Raw genomic sequence first — 17,024 nt, 5'->3', positions numbered from 1 at the left:
CTGTCACCCCTCCTTCCTCCCGACGCGCTGAGAGAAGCCGCTGCATTTCTCGTGCAGAGAAATCCAGTCCCGGCGCTTCCGGTTTACCCTCGCAGGTGACTGGGATATCGAGAGAGACCCCTGAAGGAGATACCAATCCTCCATCATTCTATTCAGAGGTATGGTGTTGACTAAACCCTTAGACGAGAATTCTTGAAACAAACCTTGGCAAAACCAACTTAACTTAAGCTACTTACTTACTCCCCTTTTCACGTGTTAGGCTTAGGTCAGGCACACCGGGGTAGGCTTAGTTAGAAGCACCAGTTGAGTATGTTAGCCTAATGTATATATGACTGTATATATGTTTTATTACTTTTAAACCATTGTATGGCTAAGAAACCATATCAATGCTTTTACAGTTCTATTTCGCAATTCTTATCTTACTGTACGTACTTTTTATAATAACAGTTATTGCAATTGTGGCAATACATTTCTCTTGTATGAGAAGAAAGACTGTTCAATAAATGTTAACCCTTTATTGATAAACGCCCGTCTCTCTATTCTCTACATACCGTGAAAGTAAACTGCACTAGACTGACTGAGTGAAATCTATGTCTATTGTTTCACACGACCCTAGAGATCGACTCTTGATCTGAGGAGCAAAGTTGTCATGTTGCACGGTTGTTGGAAAACTGAATCCCTTCTTGTCTGTGCCAAGGAAGCTGATCACTTCCTATGCAGAGAAGAAAGTTTCCAGTGACCTCTGAGCTAGTTGGTAACACAACCCAATTAAGTTTAGCATAGTCAGTGGAGGCCTGGAATATAGCCAGTTCCACGTCGATACTACTGTTTATGTTATTCCAATGCGCAGGGCCTAGTGGGAAACTAGGAACTACACTACAATCACTCTATTGGTTTTCCACCTATAGATTTTGAAATTGGAGTGATCTAAATTTTGACAAAGATCTTTAATTGAAAATTGCATCTAGAGCAATTACCAGATAGGTGAAGTTATATCTTTAGCCACCTCTGCAGCTGAGATTCTAAAGTTCTGGGATTTCGAAAATATTTAACCATTTTTTTATAGAAGTTGAACTACTCAAAGGGGTAATCAGCACCAGAGCCTCAACAATGTGAGGTAAATGAGCACACAAACTACTCAACTGGGTAATCAGCACCAGAGCCTCAACAGTGTGAGGTAAATGAGCACACAAACTACTCAACGGGGTAATCAGCACCAGAGCCTCAACAGTGTGAGGTAAATGAGCACACAAACTACTCAACTGGGTAATCAGCACCAGAGTCTCAACAGTGTGAGGTAAATGAGCACACAAACTACTCAACTGGGTAATCAGCACCAGAGCCTCAACAGTGTGAGGTAAATGAGCACACAAACTACTCAACAGGGTAATCAGCACCAGAGCCTCAACAGTGTGAGGTAAATGAGCACACAAACTACTCAAAGGGGTAATCAGCACCAGAGCCTCAACAGTGTGAGGTAAATGAGCACACAAACTACTCAAAGGGGTAATCTATACCTGAGCCTTGACTGTTTGAGGTAAGCCAGCACACAAAGTGCTCAAAGGGGTAATCTGCAACCAAGCCTCGACCGTTTGAGGTAATGGAGCACACACACATCTCAGAGTGGTAATCCACACCGAGCCTCAAACATTTGAGCTAACTGAGCACACAAGCCATTCAAAGGGGTCATCTGCACCCAAGCCTTGATATTTGCCTAATAGAGTTAAAACATGGAGGAGGAGGACCTGCCTAATTACATGAAGGACGGACACCTGGGAAAGGGGATGTTGGGAACCTGGACCCTAGGTGCAGTAGCCCAAGGACCATTAAAGTATTAGTACTTGTAGTTCGTCTGAAAATAAACAAAGTAAAGCCCGGGGTTGAACGACCACGTGCAATCATGGCACTGCTGTGTGGTTATTGAGGGATGAGGCTGCTGTACCCTAGATGACCTCCTGAGAAGCCTTCACTACCACAGACACTCATGTACTGACAGGGTTGTACTTGTTCCACCTCACAGAACCATAATAGAGTACACCACTTGACATGGGGGAAATTACCTCAGCCGCACAGCTGAGGCTCAGTAGCCCATGCTTACCCCGAGCCCCTCGCATGTGGTCTAACAGAAGCAAAGTGTGCATTTTCCAAAAATGTTAAGCCAGTGTTTGAGGGCAAACAATGTAATTATCAAAAATGCTGTATTTGAGAGGAAAACATAAATTTTGACACAATGTCAGGAGGGTGAGTGCGCAATAAGTGACTTTGCAGATGTGATATCGTCGGCGTAATAGGACACATACTCACATGGCTTTTACTTCATGTTATTTCATGACTCATGTGTAAAAATGTGAAAACATATATATATATAATACTTTGTGCTGTGTTTATTTATTTATTTAGTGTATTTTGGTATCGCGTGCAGCTACCCCAATGGGGTGTCCCGGCGCTCCTGTGTGACTACATGCTGCCTAAGATGGTTATTTGAGGTGGAGGGCGATCAGCAGAACAAGTAAGTTTTAAGGGCTCTCCAGAAAGGTTGTTCATCCTTGATCAACCGGATGGCGTTAGGTAGTTTATTCCGGAGGGCCGCAGTCAACACTGGGAAAGTTTTCCCACCTGAGCGGGTTTTCCTAAATCTGGGAACAGTAAGGAGATTTTTTGAGGAGGAGCGTAGAGTCCTGATGTTGTTATAAGGGATCAAGCAAGTGGAAAGATAGGCAGAACCTTTGCCTTGCATGGCCCGATGAGCTAATACCAAAGCTTTGAATTCTGCCCTTTTGTGCAGTGGTAGTGAAGTTCACGACGGTGGGGAGCAATGTGCTCACGTAATGGGATACAGCCAACCAGTCGCACCGCCGCATTTTGGACCGTCTGGAGCTGATGACAGAGCCCCACAGACAGACCAGGATAAAGGCCATTGGCGTAGTCCAGGTGCGAAGTAATTAACGCCTGTACTACGATCTTCCTGGTGTTACTGAGCAGAAAATGAATGGATTTTTTTGTCATTCTGATCTTGGCTAGACATGCAGCGGAGACTGTATGAACTTGATGGTGGAAAGTGAGGTTGGAGTCCCATCTAACTCCAAGATTTTTCACAGAGTCTTTTGGGAAAGGGGGGCCACTGAAAACAAGAGGCCACCAGATGTTAGGGTCAAGAGGAGTTGGCTGGTGGAAAAAGAGAACCTCCGTTTTTCCTGCATTCAGTCTTAGGAAATTATTGTCCATCTATTGGGCAATTGTACGGAGGCAGTTTTTTAGGGGATCAAAAGTTGTGGGGGAGATGCTATTAAATGAAAACAGAAGCTGGATATCATCAGCGTAGGAGGTGACCTTTATACCAGTTTGGGCGATGATATCGAAAAGAGGGGAAAATAGACATTAAATAAGAGAGGGCTCAGCGAGGAGCCCTGAGGGACTCCCCACCGAAGCGGGCGACTTTCTGAAGTGAATGGGGGGGTGAACACTGCCTGGGTCCGGTTGGACAAGAAAGATGAAATCCATCCCAAATCTGTGCCCTGGATGCCCTTTGAATGGAGGTGTTCAAGGAGGAGGGGGTGGGAAACGGTTGTCGAATGCTGCTGACAAGTCCAGCAGCACAAGCACCACTCTTGATCCCTCGTCCAACCTCCATCTTACTGCATATGACATCTCGACAACACAACATTATCCTCTCTTGGCTCAGTTGTCATAACCCAAGGGATAGTCTGCTGTCTAGATCTAATGCAGTGGTCTTCAACCTTTTTGATGCCGAGATCACTCCTCAAAATGTTTTAGGTGTAAGGACCCCCTCCCAACAAAAATTTCCAGAACCTGGTTGCACCTCATAAGTACCAGTTTAACACACAAATATTGCAATGAGCAACAAAAAGGTGACCAGTACAGCTTCACAAAAGACCTTCTACAGAGCGGCAACATCTGTTGCTCCTTTTAGTAACATATGAATCTTTTGAGTAAATATTTATTTTTGTTATTATCAGCAGATTATGTGGCAGATGATGGATTATGTGGCAAACTCTATAATTATGCTAAAATTGCTGCAGCTGCACAATCACATAATTCCAGTGGCCCTTGATATAACAGTTGTAATGTATGGGCTGATACTTTATTACATGACATTTGAGGAAAACCATACTATATTTCATGGGATGCTCACAGCTTGGCATTTACAGCTGCATGGAACTGGGGGTAGCTGAACATCGTTCATCATAATTAAAACATACATATGTTTTTTAGGTCTTTCACTGTCCGGTAGCTACATATAAAATAAAGGGCAGCTTCAATGAATAATAAATACATTTTAAAAAGTTGTTACTCAGTGGGAAATGCACAATAATAAATTATGAAACCTCTATTAGTTAATGCCCTGCAGAAGTCTGTGTGAAACCAGAGAGTCACAGAATTAAATCATGGTTGGTGCAGTGGAGAATACGGACCTGTGTATTTTTAGTGCAATGAGGTCACAACCTGTGACAGAAATCACTGTGAATATGTAAGTCTTTATTGTATGCTTGCATTACACACTGTATAAGGTAGACCGCCACAAAATTCGCAAAATCTTTTACTATAAAATGGTGCTTCCAAAGTATATGTTCTGCTTCCAGAATATAGGGGCTTCTTTATAAGCCCCTTGCCCTGCCGGTGCGTCATTTTTTATGACGCTCTGGTTGCACAGAGAGCAGACCCATATCTACGAAGCCACGAAAAGTCACTTTGCATGAAATTTCATGGCCTCCTAGATATGGTGTTAGGCATTGCAGTGCAAGTTGATGCGTTGCCTTACACTGCATCAGGGGGCGTTCCGTTGGCGTTGCGGTAGGCTTTCCTATGGGTTTTGACACATTCCCAGATTTACAAGAATCTGTAAACCTGAGGATGCATCAAAACTGTACGCTGCCCCGGAGATGCCTAATGAGGGGAAATATCTTTATTTCTCCTCAATTGTTTCCTCTTTTTATGTGCAGCACAGATGGAAAGAGGACAAGGCCTCCATGGGTTGTTTTTGCGAAGGAAGGCTTGCACAAAAACAATCCTGCCTACAATGCAGACACCCTTGTATCATGGTGCAAGGGTGCCTGCGTTGGCACCAAATTGTGCGCCGACAGAAAGGACAGGAGTGCCCTTTATTTTATAAATATAGTCCATTCCTGTACTTTTGAATGGGCGTCGGGCAGCGCAGCAAACATACTTGCGGAGCTGCCCAACACCATTTCATTGTAAAAAACGCCCATAGATTTTAGTAATATCCAGACCCTATGTGATGCAATTTTTTTTTACATAACTGTCTATTCAAAACATTCTCAGGGATAGAAAGCACTATGTAAATACAAAGACAATTAAACGCAAGCACTTTGCAGCTCTACCACTCAAAAAGCTTCAAGTGATTTGATCAACTAACTGCAACAGCACTCTCCTGTCCTGAGAAATCAAGCCTGGCAGACAGCTAAACACACCTTTCTGCCAGTGTGCGGCCGGCCTGAAAGAAATGCAAATGTGCACGAGTTAATCTCCAAATTCTTTACATTTGCAGATTAACTCTTTGTGCACATTTGCATTTCTTTCATGCCAGCAAAACACTGGTAGAAATGCGTGTTTAGCTATCTGCCTGGCCAAGATTTCCCAGCACATGAAAGCATTTTAATTAATCATCTGGGCCATTTTCTTTTAGTAAATGAAGTGCGCTACCCCCTTTCCATACCTCCACGGCCCACCTGGAGGTCGCGCCTCACAGATTGAAGACATCTGATCTATTAAGACCCTGTGATCCAAGCTCTAGTGCCCGAGGTCACAGGATCTCTCTAGCCTCAATGATGGCTCTGTTTTCTAAACTATTGGGTCCCATTGATCTAAGCTCTAGTGTATGAGGTTACAAGATCTCACTGACCTCAAGGATGACTCTGTTGTCTAAGGCTTTTGGGTCTCTGTGATCTAAGCTCTTATATCTGAGGCTACAGGATCTTTCTCACCTCAAGGATGGCTCTGCAGTCTGAACCTTCTGGGTCCCAATGATCTAAGCTCCATTGTCCTAGAATACAAGATCTCTCAAATCTCAAGGGTGGCTCTGCTGTTCAGAGCTATTGGATCCCAGTGATCTAAGCTCTAGTGTCTGAGATTACAAATCTCTCTATCCTCAAAGGTGGCTCTGTCTAAACCTAGTGGGTGCCTGTGATCGAGCTCTAGTGTCTGACATTGTAAGACCTCCCTAGCCTCAAGGATTCCTCTGCTGTCAATGGCCTGGCATTGAGATCTGTCACCAAGATTTTGGAACTTTTCACTTACCTGGAGGTACTTGTAGAGCTGTAAGATGGTCGCCATGGCAATGGATGGTGCAGATGATAGATCACCAATGACAGCAGCAAGAGAATCTTTGCTTCGACATCCATAGTTAGGAATAGGCTTTTCTCGCCCAGTTATCAAACTCATGGAAGATTTTGTTGCTTTCATCTCATTGACATAAGAGTCATGTACATCGAAGCCCAGGGTAATATTGGGTAAAAGTTCAGTGTTTTTGTTAATTTCCTCAATTGCAAAAGCGAAGGCGAAGAAATGGCGTAAATACAGAGTGGTTGTGCTGCAGGAAAAGAAATGTGTTTCAGGGTCAGGTTTATGAGGAGTCTTCTTGCTGCAGATGTTGACCCTGGATCATCACTTTAATAGAGAGATATCTTTCCTTGCTCCTCTTCTCCCTTTAGGCTCCATCACCAAGCCATCTACTCACCCCTTCTCCCAATGCCACTCTCGCCACCCCACACTGCTGCAGCGCTTCATTCATTTGCAGCTTGGCCAACACTGGCGGATCTACTTACGTGATGGTGGGGCACGGTTTGCTGCAAAGCATTATCCACGCTACTCTCACCTTCTAATCTGTTTTATTAGGTGGTGCTGGAGAAAGTAGCAGTAGTAAAGTTGTAGTGTTTAAGGCTAAATTACTACAGATAAACATATCTCAAATGTATTTTGACCAGAGTTACACTACAGTAAAAAATAACAGTCATACAAGACAATGGAATTTTTATTTTTAAAAGTCTCACCAATCAAATAAAGCTTAAAAATGCAAATATTTTCATGCATTTTTACAAAATTCTTAAGAACAACACAAAATGTGAAAGACTAGATATTAAATTAGTTAGACTGGCTTTTTCTACATGAGGATTCAGTCATTTAGAAATATTGGGTTAAAAACATACCTTCATGACGGGAGGTAAACCGAATGTGTTCACTTGTATATTTCATGTTCATTGATCACTGGGATTAGCAACATTCACAAAAACCAACCCCCTAAACTCCCAGTAAATGTACCACAATACTGCACATTTAGATGACACATTTTCCACCAACTCCTGCCTTCCAGGAATATCAAAAAGGATGTCATGGCTTGAGAGACATGGAAGGAAGATGCTACCCACATATCCCCACACTCAACCCCCCCACTATCCAATGAGATCGGCGCCATGACAGGGCAAGCATATAGTGGTAGTCGATGGGTTTCCTTTCTCGCCCCCTCTTCGATCCAGTGGTGAGTCTGTTCAGAGACACGTCCGGGAGAGGGGCAGCAGAGCCTAAGCAGATACTGCGGCTTGCTCTTAGCTGGAAGAATAGACAGAAAAGAGCGACAAACAGCCTGCGGAGGGAGGAGGGCCCTGCAGAGCCTTGTCAGTGTGTCTGCTGTGCCTGGCAGGGGAGGAGACAAGGGGTGGGTGGATCTCCGCAGAGTTTCACTCCACAGAATTCCACTGAGGTACATGTAAACTCCATAAGGTTCCATAGAGTTATACAAACAGGGGAAATAGGCAGCTAATGCTGCTCACATTGATGTTCAGTGCCGGGAGCTCATTCTGCACTGACAAATCAGTGCAAACGGTGCCACAGGGTGTTCCAGAGGGGGCTGCTGCTTGAGTTGATTGTGATGCAGCTCAAGTAGATTTTCTACTCAAGCGGCAGCTTTCTCATTGCAAACGGTTGTTCTGCCTGTGGTGACTGCCTATGTTAGGAAAGTCTGTCCTAACACCCAAAAGTCACACTAGGGTACACCGATTCTCACTTGTGCTTGCCTATTGACCACTGACGAGCCCCTGTGAGAAAAAAATTCACCAAGCAGCAGTTTGCAGAATTTGGGCAGAACTCTATTTTACTCCACAATTCTGCCGACTCTGCCAGGAGAGTGAAATGTATCACCCACTCCTAGAGGAGACATGGTTGACAGAAGAGGCCTGCTGACTTCCACCACAGTAATTGATATGCCAGACCAAGATGAAGTCAGCGCACGGCCGCAGGCAGCTGAAGACCGTCCGTTCCCTGATGAGTGTGGGACATATTTCTTGTGGGAAGGACCTGTCTCAACTTGGATGTCCTTCATTAAAGACTGCACACAGCCATGATATGGCTGGAAACTGCCCGTGCGCTGTGAGGCTCGCCTTCTCACCTGAGAGATGGCAGTTGCCGCAACTAAGACAGGCTCATCTGTGGGGTTGAGGTGGGCTGAAATTACCCATCTCCATACCTGGAATGGCGGAGTAAACCCTGAACAGATAGCCAACTCTTTTGTGCCTGTGTTTGTTGGTAAACCAGTAAAATGGACTTGAACATCCAAGAGATCTGGAGTGAGCTTCGGGACACCTGGAATGGATGGCCGCTCCCTCGACTGAAGGGGCCTCGCTCTGCAGTGGCCCTGGCTTCTCCTTAAGAGAATTGTGATATGTTGCAGTGGCCCCTCTCACTTCGGACGGGCCCAGATCTCTATACTGGGGGGAATGTGTGACATTGTTCTGCCTTCTGTCCATCAATTGTTCTTTTTGCATTGGGAACTGAACCCTGTGCTGAACCTTCATAAAGCAGTTGCAGAAAGTGTTCAGGACTGGATCAAGGAGCTAATGACCTTTCAGGGTCCTTCCCTCTTTCCATGACAGATCCCGCTCTGACCTCAGTTACCAACACCCTTGGAAGCAGCTGCCACATATAGTCTATCACCAAAGACGGTGCCACTGTTCTAAAGATGCGACTGGGCACAGTGGGTTTACATTTTAGGTTTTCGTATTCCCAGTGGGTTGCTTTACATCACAGTACTTAGAGGTGTACTCATCAAAGCAGCTGTTAGACTCCAAGTTTGATCAGATTGAAGGTTTATTCTAATGGTATAAAGAGGTGGTTTTCTGTTTGTGTTGATGACTGGTCAACAGATGCTTCTGGGGGAGAAGAACTGGGTTGGAGCGTAAAGGCAAGTATATTTCAGTTATGTTTTATCTTGACTCTTGTGCTAGCGCCTCTCAGACGACACCTGATAAACCAAACCAAGGGCCATATTATCAAGACAGGGCGATAAAATTATCGCCGCTTTATTGGAAGGAAAATGCCACTAAAGTGGCGATAATGGGCTTGATAATATACCCTTGAGAATTCCCATAGTAACCCAGATTAGACACCTAGCCTGGGCTTCTATGGGAATTCACAAGGGCATATTATCAAGCCCATTATTGCCACTTTAGCGGCAGTTTCCTGCTGATAAAGCGGCAATACTTTTATCGCCCAGTGTTGATAATATGCCCCTAAAGGTTTCCTATGCAACAATGGAAGCAAGGTATAGGGTGACTCAGGAGGGCTTACAACCCCTCTCCTGGACAATAAATGAGTGTAATAATTGCATTAAACTTGGGTGGCCCTGAGGTTTGCTATCATGTTCAAGGAAACCAGGGCCATCCTACTCACATGGAACCAGAGTATCTAATATACAGCAAGGAGCAGCGGTTCCTACAGACAATGTATTTTATATAAGATAATAGTCATACTCAAAGGTAATGGTAATGGGTAAAGGTATGATGATGAGAGAATCATAATAAAACACAACAAGACATTTTGAAATCATTTGCTCCTTATATATGAAATGAGATTTACTAATAAAGTTGATAAAAAGAAGTGCTTGGTGTCCCAAGTGAACATAGAACCTATATTTCAAAAGAGACAATTTTTGACATAAAATAGGTTTAAAAATATGCAAAAAAAAGACCCTAAAGCAAATGTACAATAGTTGTTGGTAGCCTTCTAATGCCCTAGTTCTGCACCCGATGAATGCGGCCCGCATCAATTTGAGGAAATAAATGAATCCTCTTGTCCTGACACTTCGGATGGTTACCTACACCATGCATCGATCTGTGTGATCTGTCCCTATGAAATACAGACGCATGTATTTACAATATGCCATTAGACTTGTCAATCTGCCTTCACCGGGTGCCCGGCTGGGCCCCATGTGAGTTCCCATGCTCCTCATGCACTGCCTTGAGCCACCCCCTTTGTTTTGACAGTTTACTGTGAATCCTTCAGTCGTCCCTTATTGTTGGGTTCTGATGAGACCCCCTGCTGATGGTGGGGTCGAAACACCATCGACACACCCAAAAAATGAACCATCTTCCAGCCTTCCTAATATTGTGTTTGAAGGCTGCCAACAACTATTGTATACTCTCTTTAGGGTCATTCTTTTTTTGTATCGTTTGAAACCTATTTTACGCAAACAATTGTCACCTCTGAAATCTATGTACTACGTTCACTTTGTTCACCAAGCACTTCTTTTGATTACTAAATCTAAATTCTTATATAAACAGCAAATGTTTTCAAAATGTCTTGTTGTGTGTCTCTCTGACATACCTTTACTTATGAATATTACCATTGAGTATAACTATTATGATATATTCAGTTTGATTAACTTTATTCGAGTAATTTGAGTTAATCATGAAAGATCAGAAGAACATCATGTAATTTATTAAGAAGCGAAGGATAAAAACAATATAAAAGTATTCAATTCAATTCAATTTAGTCTTTATTTCGATCTTTCAGATCATAAAAGACACAAATCCACATTAAAAAGTCGTAGATTTAACATGATCACTAAAATATTACAATGTACTGCATCAAAAATAAATAAATAAGAGCTCATAAATATAATATAAAAAGGTTAAAAAACAATCAGTGAAAGAGAGACACATAGACCTCTATAAGACTCAGGTCTTCGTAAGATACTGAACTTACCCCAGTAATAGCAGCAACAGTAGATTAAAATCTGTCTATAGCAACAGTAGTGTTTAACAAAGTAGACCGTATTCTCCAAATCCAGCTAAGGAATGTGGCTACAGCTATCACAATGAGCTCTCGAGTGCTAGTCTTCAATATTCTTAAAGCGATTGCACTTGACCTAGTGACCATATTAGAACAGATTGGTTTAGGCCACTTATTACATGGCAACTTATAGGCTGGACATACAAACAGTATATGTGGCATTGTTTCATCCTGGTCCTGACAAAACACACATTTGCTATCTGGGATCTCATTCCATGTAGTCGTAAAAGGCTTAACTGGTAAAGTGCCTACTCTGAATTGATAAAAAAAAGTTTCCTATCACCAGGCCTTGTGATAAAATCCCAAAAGTTTTGAAACAGAGGCTGGGGCTTATGCTCAAGAAAGACGCTGGTCAGTATTTGTGTGCCAGTAGAGCTCATGTTATTTACTTTGACCATAGACCAATGTGCCTCGTTAAAGACTTTTTTAGGGAGAAACATGTTGCCACCGGGTTTTTCCATAGATGGGGACGTGCCAATTTTCACAAGGGACCATTGTATCTTTTGGAGCCACCTGATCTTATGTGATGAATCTGCATCTCTGACATCTTTGAGTGCTTTAGCATAATGAATCAGCCCTGGGGTCGACCATAGTCTTCGCCAGAGAGTAAGGGGTCTAAATCTTACCACCACCTCTACCAGCGTGTTACATCCCAAGTCACAGTATAATGCTTTAAGCGGTGTATTCTGGGCAAGATCATTTAGGCTCCTCGCATATATATTCTGGGCTAGAGCGAGTGATGAAACGTTCTCAAAGCCCCAGAGTTCAGCACCGTAAGTAGAAGAGGCCAGAACCTTTGTTTTGTACATTTTTAAAACAGGGCCTATCAGCTTAGTGAAGGAGCGCCTGTGCTCACTTAATAGTGTTCCTGCCATTTGTGAGTGCTTGAGTGCCAATAAGTCAATCTGGGGCTTCCACTCTTAACTTTCTACTCAACGTAATCCCCAGGTAGGAAAATACATCTGTTTGTTCCAGTGGGACCTCGTTCATAAAGACCCTACCCTTAAATTTCTTGTGCTTATGCAATACCATGAACTTGGTTTCATCCACATTCTCCTTTAACTCATGATCTCTACAAAATGCCTCAAAGGGACAAAGCGCTTGATGCTATTCCTATTTGACTTTTAGATAGTATTAGGGTATCATCAGCGAACATAAGTATTGGGACCTTTGAATCGGCTATTGACAGAGCATCAGTAGGGTGTGCTGAAAAGCAATTCACAACCCCATTTATAAACAAAGAACATACGGTTGGGGCCAAAACACACTTTTGACGACTCCTTTCAAGATTGAGAACCTTGGGCTGGTACTGCCCTGGGTTCCCCATCGTACATGTGCAAAATTGGCATTGTGCAATGTGCCTATAAGTGATAAAAGTTCAAAAGGCATTCCTAGGTCTTTAAAAACTAACCAGAGCTTGTTGCGTGGGACCTTGTCGAATGCTGATTTTAAATCAACAAAGGTGGCATATATGGTACCGCCAACTAATATTACGACGCGCCCGTAAATGAAAATAAAATAACAGACCTGGTCGATAGTGCCTACCTGGGCCCTAACTCCTGCCTGGAAGGGAGATAGTATGTTGTTTTCATCAATCCATAACTGAATTCTATTTAGCAGTAGCCTGGCCATATTTTTTTGTGTTGAATGTATTGGCATTTATATAGCGCACTACTTACCCGTAGGGTCCCAAGGCGCTTCGACCGCTGCGAAACCCTTCCTGGCTTCCCTGAGAGATGGTCCCTTAATGGGTATCTCCAGGGTGAGACCAGGCATCCCCGGCGGTCTGGTGGGGCCGTTAGTGAAGATGAGGCAAGCTAATGCCCAGAGTTGCCGAGTGTGATCGCTGATCAGAGTGGGCACCGAGGTGAGAGAATTATCGAGTCCGCTGACCCTGGTCCAGAAACCTGCCGCGCCGGGAATCGAACCCTGGTCCCGGGCCGTCGTCTGCTCTCGGGTCTGCCACCTCTAACCAGTGAGCCACACTACTTCACTCAATTAATCAATTAAAAAAATAGGCCTGTAATTACTGGGGCTAGAGCAATCCCCTCTTTTATAAGATGGTAGAAATTCTGCTCCTTGCGAGGAGTCTGGAATATTTGCACCACTAGCAATTGCATTCACAAGCAACTGCAGGTACTTTAACCAGTTATCTTCATCATGAGTGAATAAATCCACCGGTGTTCCGTCGGGGCCAGGTGCTATGCCCCTTGGTGCTGCATTCACTGCAGTTTCCACCTCACTGTTTGTGGAAAACAGTGCTGAGTCTGACTGTGATGTTTGAAACAATTTGTCCCCCATGTCATTGACCCAAACAGCAAATTACTCAAAGAAGGAAACCCACTTATCAGGGGCAAAATCGTTTATGGGAGCTTGACCCATTCCCCATCTGCTCCATTTAACTTGCTGCCAGAATTTTTGCATGTTCTTTTCTTTACTGGCTTCCAAGAGGTCCAACCACCTTATCTCCTTCCAGGATTTTTTCACAAACAATTGGGTGTGTCTGTACTACTTCGATTGGGTTTTAATAGTTCCCAGATCTTTGGATCTAATAGCATGGATCAATTGCTTGTACGCATCTCTACATGACTTATTGTACCAACGAACATGCTTTAGGGAGATCCTGTTACTGGTTTTAGAGGGTACAATAAAAAAGCCCCTAATCTTATCAAACACATCTTCATGCCGAAGGCGCGCCAAATGCAAGCCTGTCTGTGCCCGTCCGCACCTGGACCGCGCCCAGCGCCCGAACCCCTGGCCCTCGCCAGAGCCAGGGCACCCGACTGAGAAACGACACCACCATCCTCAACTAACTCAACACCAGACGACCACCCGCCTGCTACCGAGCCACCCCGAAGCGAACCCACGGACCCTTCACCTGCCTCCCAACCAACACCCCGCTCATCGAACCCAGCAACAACAACAACCACCTCAAGTGCATCCTCCTCAACACCCAGTCCTTCCACAAACACGTCATCGAACTCTGGGACCTCCTCGACACAACAGCACCGGACATAGCCTTCCTCACGAAACCTGGATGAACGCCTCCTCGGCCCCCAACTCAAGAAATCCAAGAAACACTGTCGCTCCCTCGAGAAGGCCTGGAAAAAAGACCCAAACACCAGCACCAGAGACGCCTTCAAAAACGCCACCCGCATACACCATCAACTGATCCGAACTGCCAAGAAAGCCGCTTTCAAAGACCGACTTGACAACAACGCCCACAACAGCAAGGAACTATTCAACATCGTCAAAGAATTCACCAACCCCACTGCCAACACCAACAACATCACTCCCTCTCAAGACCTCTGCGACTCCCTAGCTTCCTTCTTCCACAACAAAATCGCAGACATCCACAACAGCTTCGACAACCAACCCGGAGACCAACCCACCCAACCTTCTGCCACACCTTCACCCCCCTTGAACATCCTTAATGACTGGAACCCAATCTCCACGGATGATACCATCCGCCTGATTAACTCCATCCACTCAGGATCCCCCACAGACCCATGCCCTCACCACATCTTCAACAAAGCAGATTCCATCATCGCACCCCACCTCCGAGATGTCATCAACTGCTCCCTCACCTCTGCCACCTTCCCTGACAGCTGGAAACACGCCGAACTCAGCGCCCTTCTGAAAAAAACCACAGCTGACCCCACCGAACTCAAAAACTACCGCCCCATATCATGTGGAGAAGTGTGGCTCAGGGGTTAGAGGCGGCAGACCCGGAATCTGAGATCGGCCCTGGACCAGGGTTCAAATCCCCGCCTCGGCGGGTCTTGGGCTCAAATATTCCACGGACTCGATAATTCTCGCTCCGGTGCCTTCTCAACTCACGGGTTCACACTCTGCGACTCTGGGCAATAGCTTGCTTAATCTCCACAACGGCCCCTCGCGGCGGGATGCCTGGCTTTCACCTTGTGGATACCCTGCCGGGGTTATCTCACAGGGGAATACCAGGACGGGTTCCCTAAGCAAGCGCCGGGAAACCCTTTGTGGGTAGCTGTGCGCTATATAAGCTCAAATACTTCTTCCATTCCTGGCCAAAGTCATCGAGAAAGCTGTCAACAACCAGCTCGCCGCCTTCCTCGAAACCAACAAATCCCTCGACTCCTCACAGTCCGGCTTCCGAGCCAAACACAGCACTGAGACCGCACTCATCGCAGCAACAGACGACATTCGAACTCTACTGGACAATGGTGACACCGTCGCCCTCATCCTCCTCGACCTCTCTGCAGCCTTCGACACAGTCTGTCATAGCACCCTGTTACAACGCCTAAGAAACATCGGAATTCAAGGAAAAGCACTGGAATGGATCACCTCGTTCCTTGCCGGAAGAACTCAGAGAGTCCGCCTCCCACCATTCAAATCAGAAGCCACTGAAGTCATTTGCGGCATGCCACAAGGATCTTCACTCAGCCCCACCCTCTTCAACGTATACATGAGCCCCCTCGCGACCATCGCACGTCAACACAACTTTGACATCATCTCCTACGCTGATGACACTCAACTGATCCTCTCACTCACCAAAGACCCTAACACCGCCAAAACCAACCTACACAAAGGAATGAGAGAAGTAGCCGAGTGGATGAAGCACAGCCGCCTGAAACTGAATTCCGACAAAACAGAAGTCCTTATCTTAGGTACCTCCCCTTCCGCCTGGGACGACTCGTGGTGGCCAGAATCCCTTGGAAAAGCACCCATCCCAACAGACCACGCACGAAACCTGGGTGTCATTCTGGACTCCTCACTCTCGATGACCAGACAAGTCAACGCAGTTTCATCATCCTGCTTCAACATTCTTCGCATGCTTAAAAAAACATTTCGCTGGATTCCCACTGAAACTAGAAAGACGGTCACCCACGCACTGGTTACGAGCCGCCTGGACTACGGAAATACCCTATACGCCGGTACCACCGCAAAACTTCAGAAAAAACTCCAACGCATCCAGAACGCATCAGCCAGACTCATTCTAGACATTCCGCGTAAAGATCACATTTCTGGTCACCTGAAAAACCTCCACTGGCTCCCCATCAAGAAGAGGATAACATTCCGCCTTCTAACCCACGCACACAAAGCACTTTACAAACTTGGACCCGAATGCCTCAACTCACGACTTTCCTTCTACACCCCCTCCCGCCAGCTACGCTCCTCCCACCAAGCCCTTGCTGCTGTACCTCGCATTAACAAAACTACCATGGGAGGAAGATCCTTCTCCTACCTGGCGGCTAAAACCTGGAACTCACTTCCCACTCACCTTCGCCTCACTCAGAACCACCTAGCATTCAGAAAGCAACTTAAAACCTGGTTATTCGACAAGTAACTCCCCACCCTTCTCCAAGCACCTTGAGACCCTCTGGGTATGTAGCGCGCTATATAAATCACTGAATTGAATTGAATTGAATCATCTACAGGAACACCATCAGCGTCACAAACAACGCCGAAGACATTCTCTCCACTGCTGAACACCTATACTTCCAGATCCGCACAGATCCCAAAACCACACTCAGAGAAACCCTCATCTACAGACTCCCGGGACCGCGCACACAATTCAGTGAAACCATTACCGACTTCGTCATCCCACACGCACTAAAATCACCAGAATATCCTCCTAGGGGACCTGAACTTCCTCCTGGAGAACAACAACGACAGCAACACTACCAACCTGCTCGACAACCTCGACAACCTCGGAAACAATCAACTGGTGAACACCCCCACCAACTACGCCGCCCACATGCTGGACCCCATCTTCTCCTCCAGCGACCACGTCTCCTTCAGCCACTCCACCAGACTACACTGGACCGACCACAGCTGCATCCATTTCACTTACAAGAAGATTACAACACATCACTGCACGCCACAGATTCCCCACCGTTGCTGGAGCAAAGTCACCACAGACCAGCTTACCACATCACTGAGCC

The 17,024-nt window shown here is 45.4% G+C and overlaps 1 protein-coding gene across 1 annotated transcript in view; it reads right to left on the bottom strand.

Annotated features, from left to right (window-relative positions):
* The window catches only part of LOC147689499 (vomeronasal type-2 receptor 26-like), a 571,238-nt gene that overhangs the window by 504,518 nt on the left and 49,696 nt on the right, over positions 1-17,024 (bottom strand). Inside the window, exon 2 of the mRNA XM_086939934.1 lies at positions 6,277-6,568. Within this exon, the coding sequence (XP_086796060.1) occupies positions 6,277-6,568 (292 nt within the window). The remainder of the gene's footprint in view (positions 1-6,276; positions 6,569-17,024) is intronic.

Source organism: Lissotriton vulgaris, chromosome 10 (genome assembly GCF_964263255.1).
Source record: "Lissotriton vulgaris chromosome 10, aLisVul1.2, whole genome shotgun sequence".
NCBI lineage: Eukaryota > Metazoa > Chordata > Amphibia > Caudata > Salamandridae > Lissotriton > Lissotriton vulgaris.
Note: the sequence above shows the minus strand (reverse complement) of the source record. Positions and strands in the feature narration are given on the sequence as shown.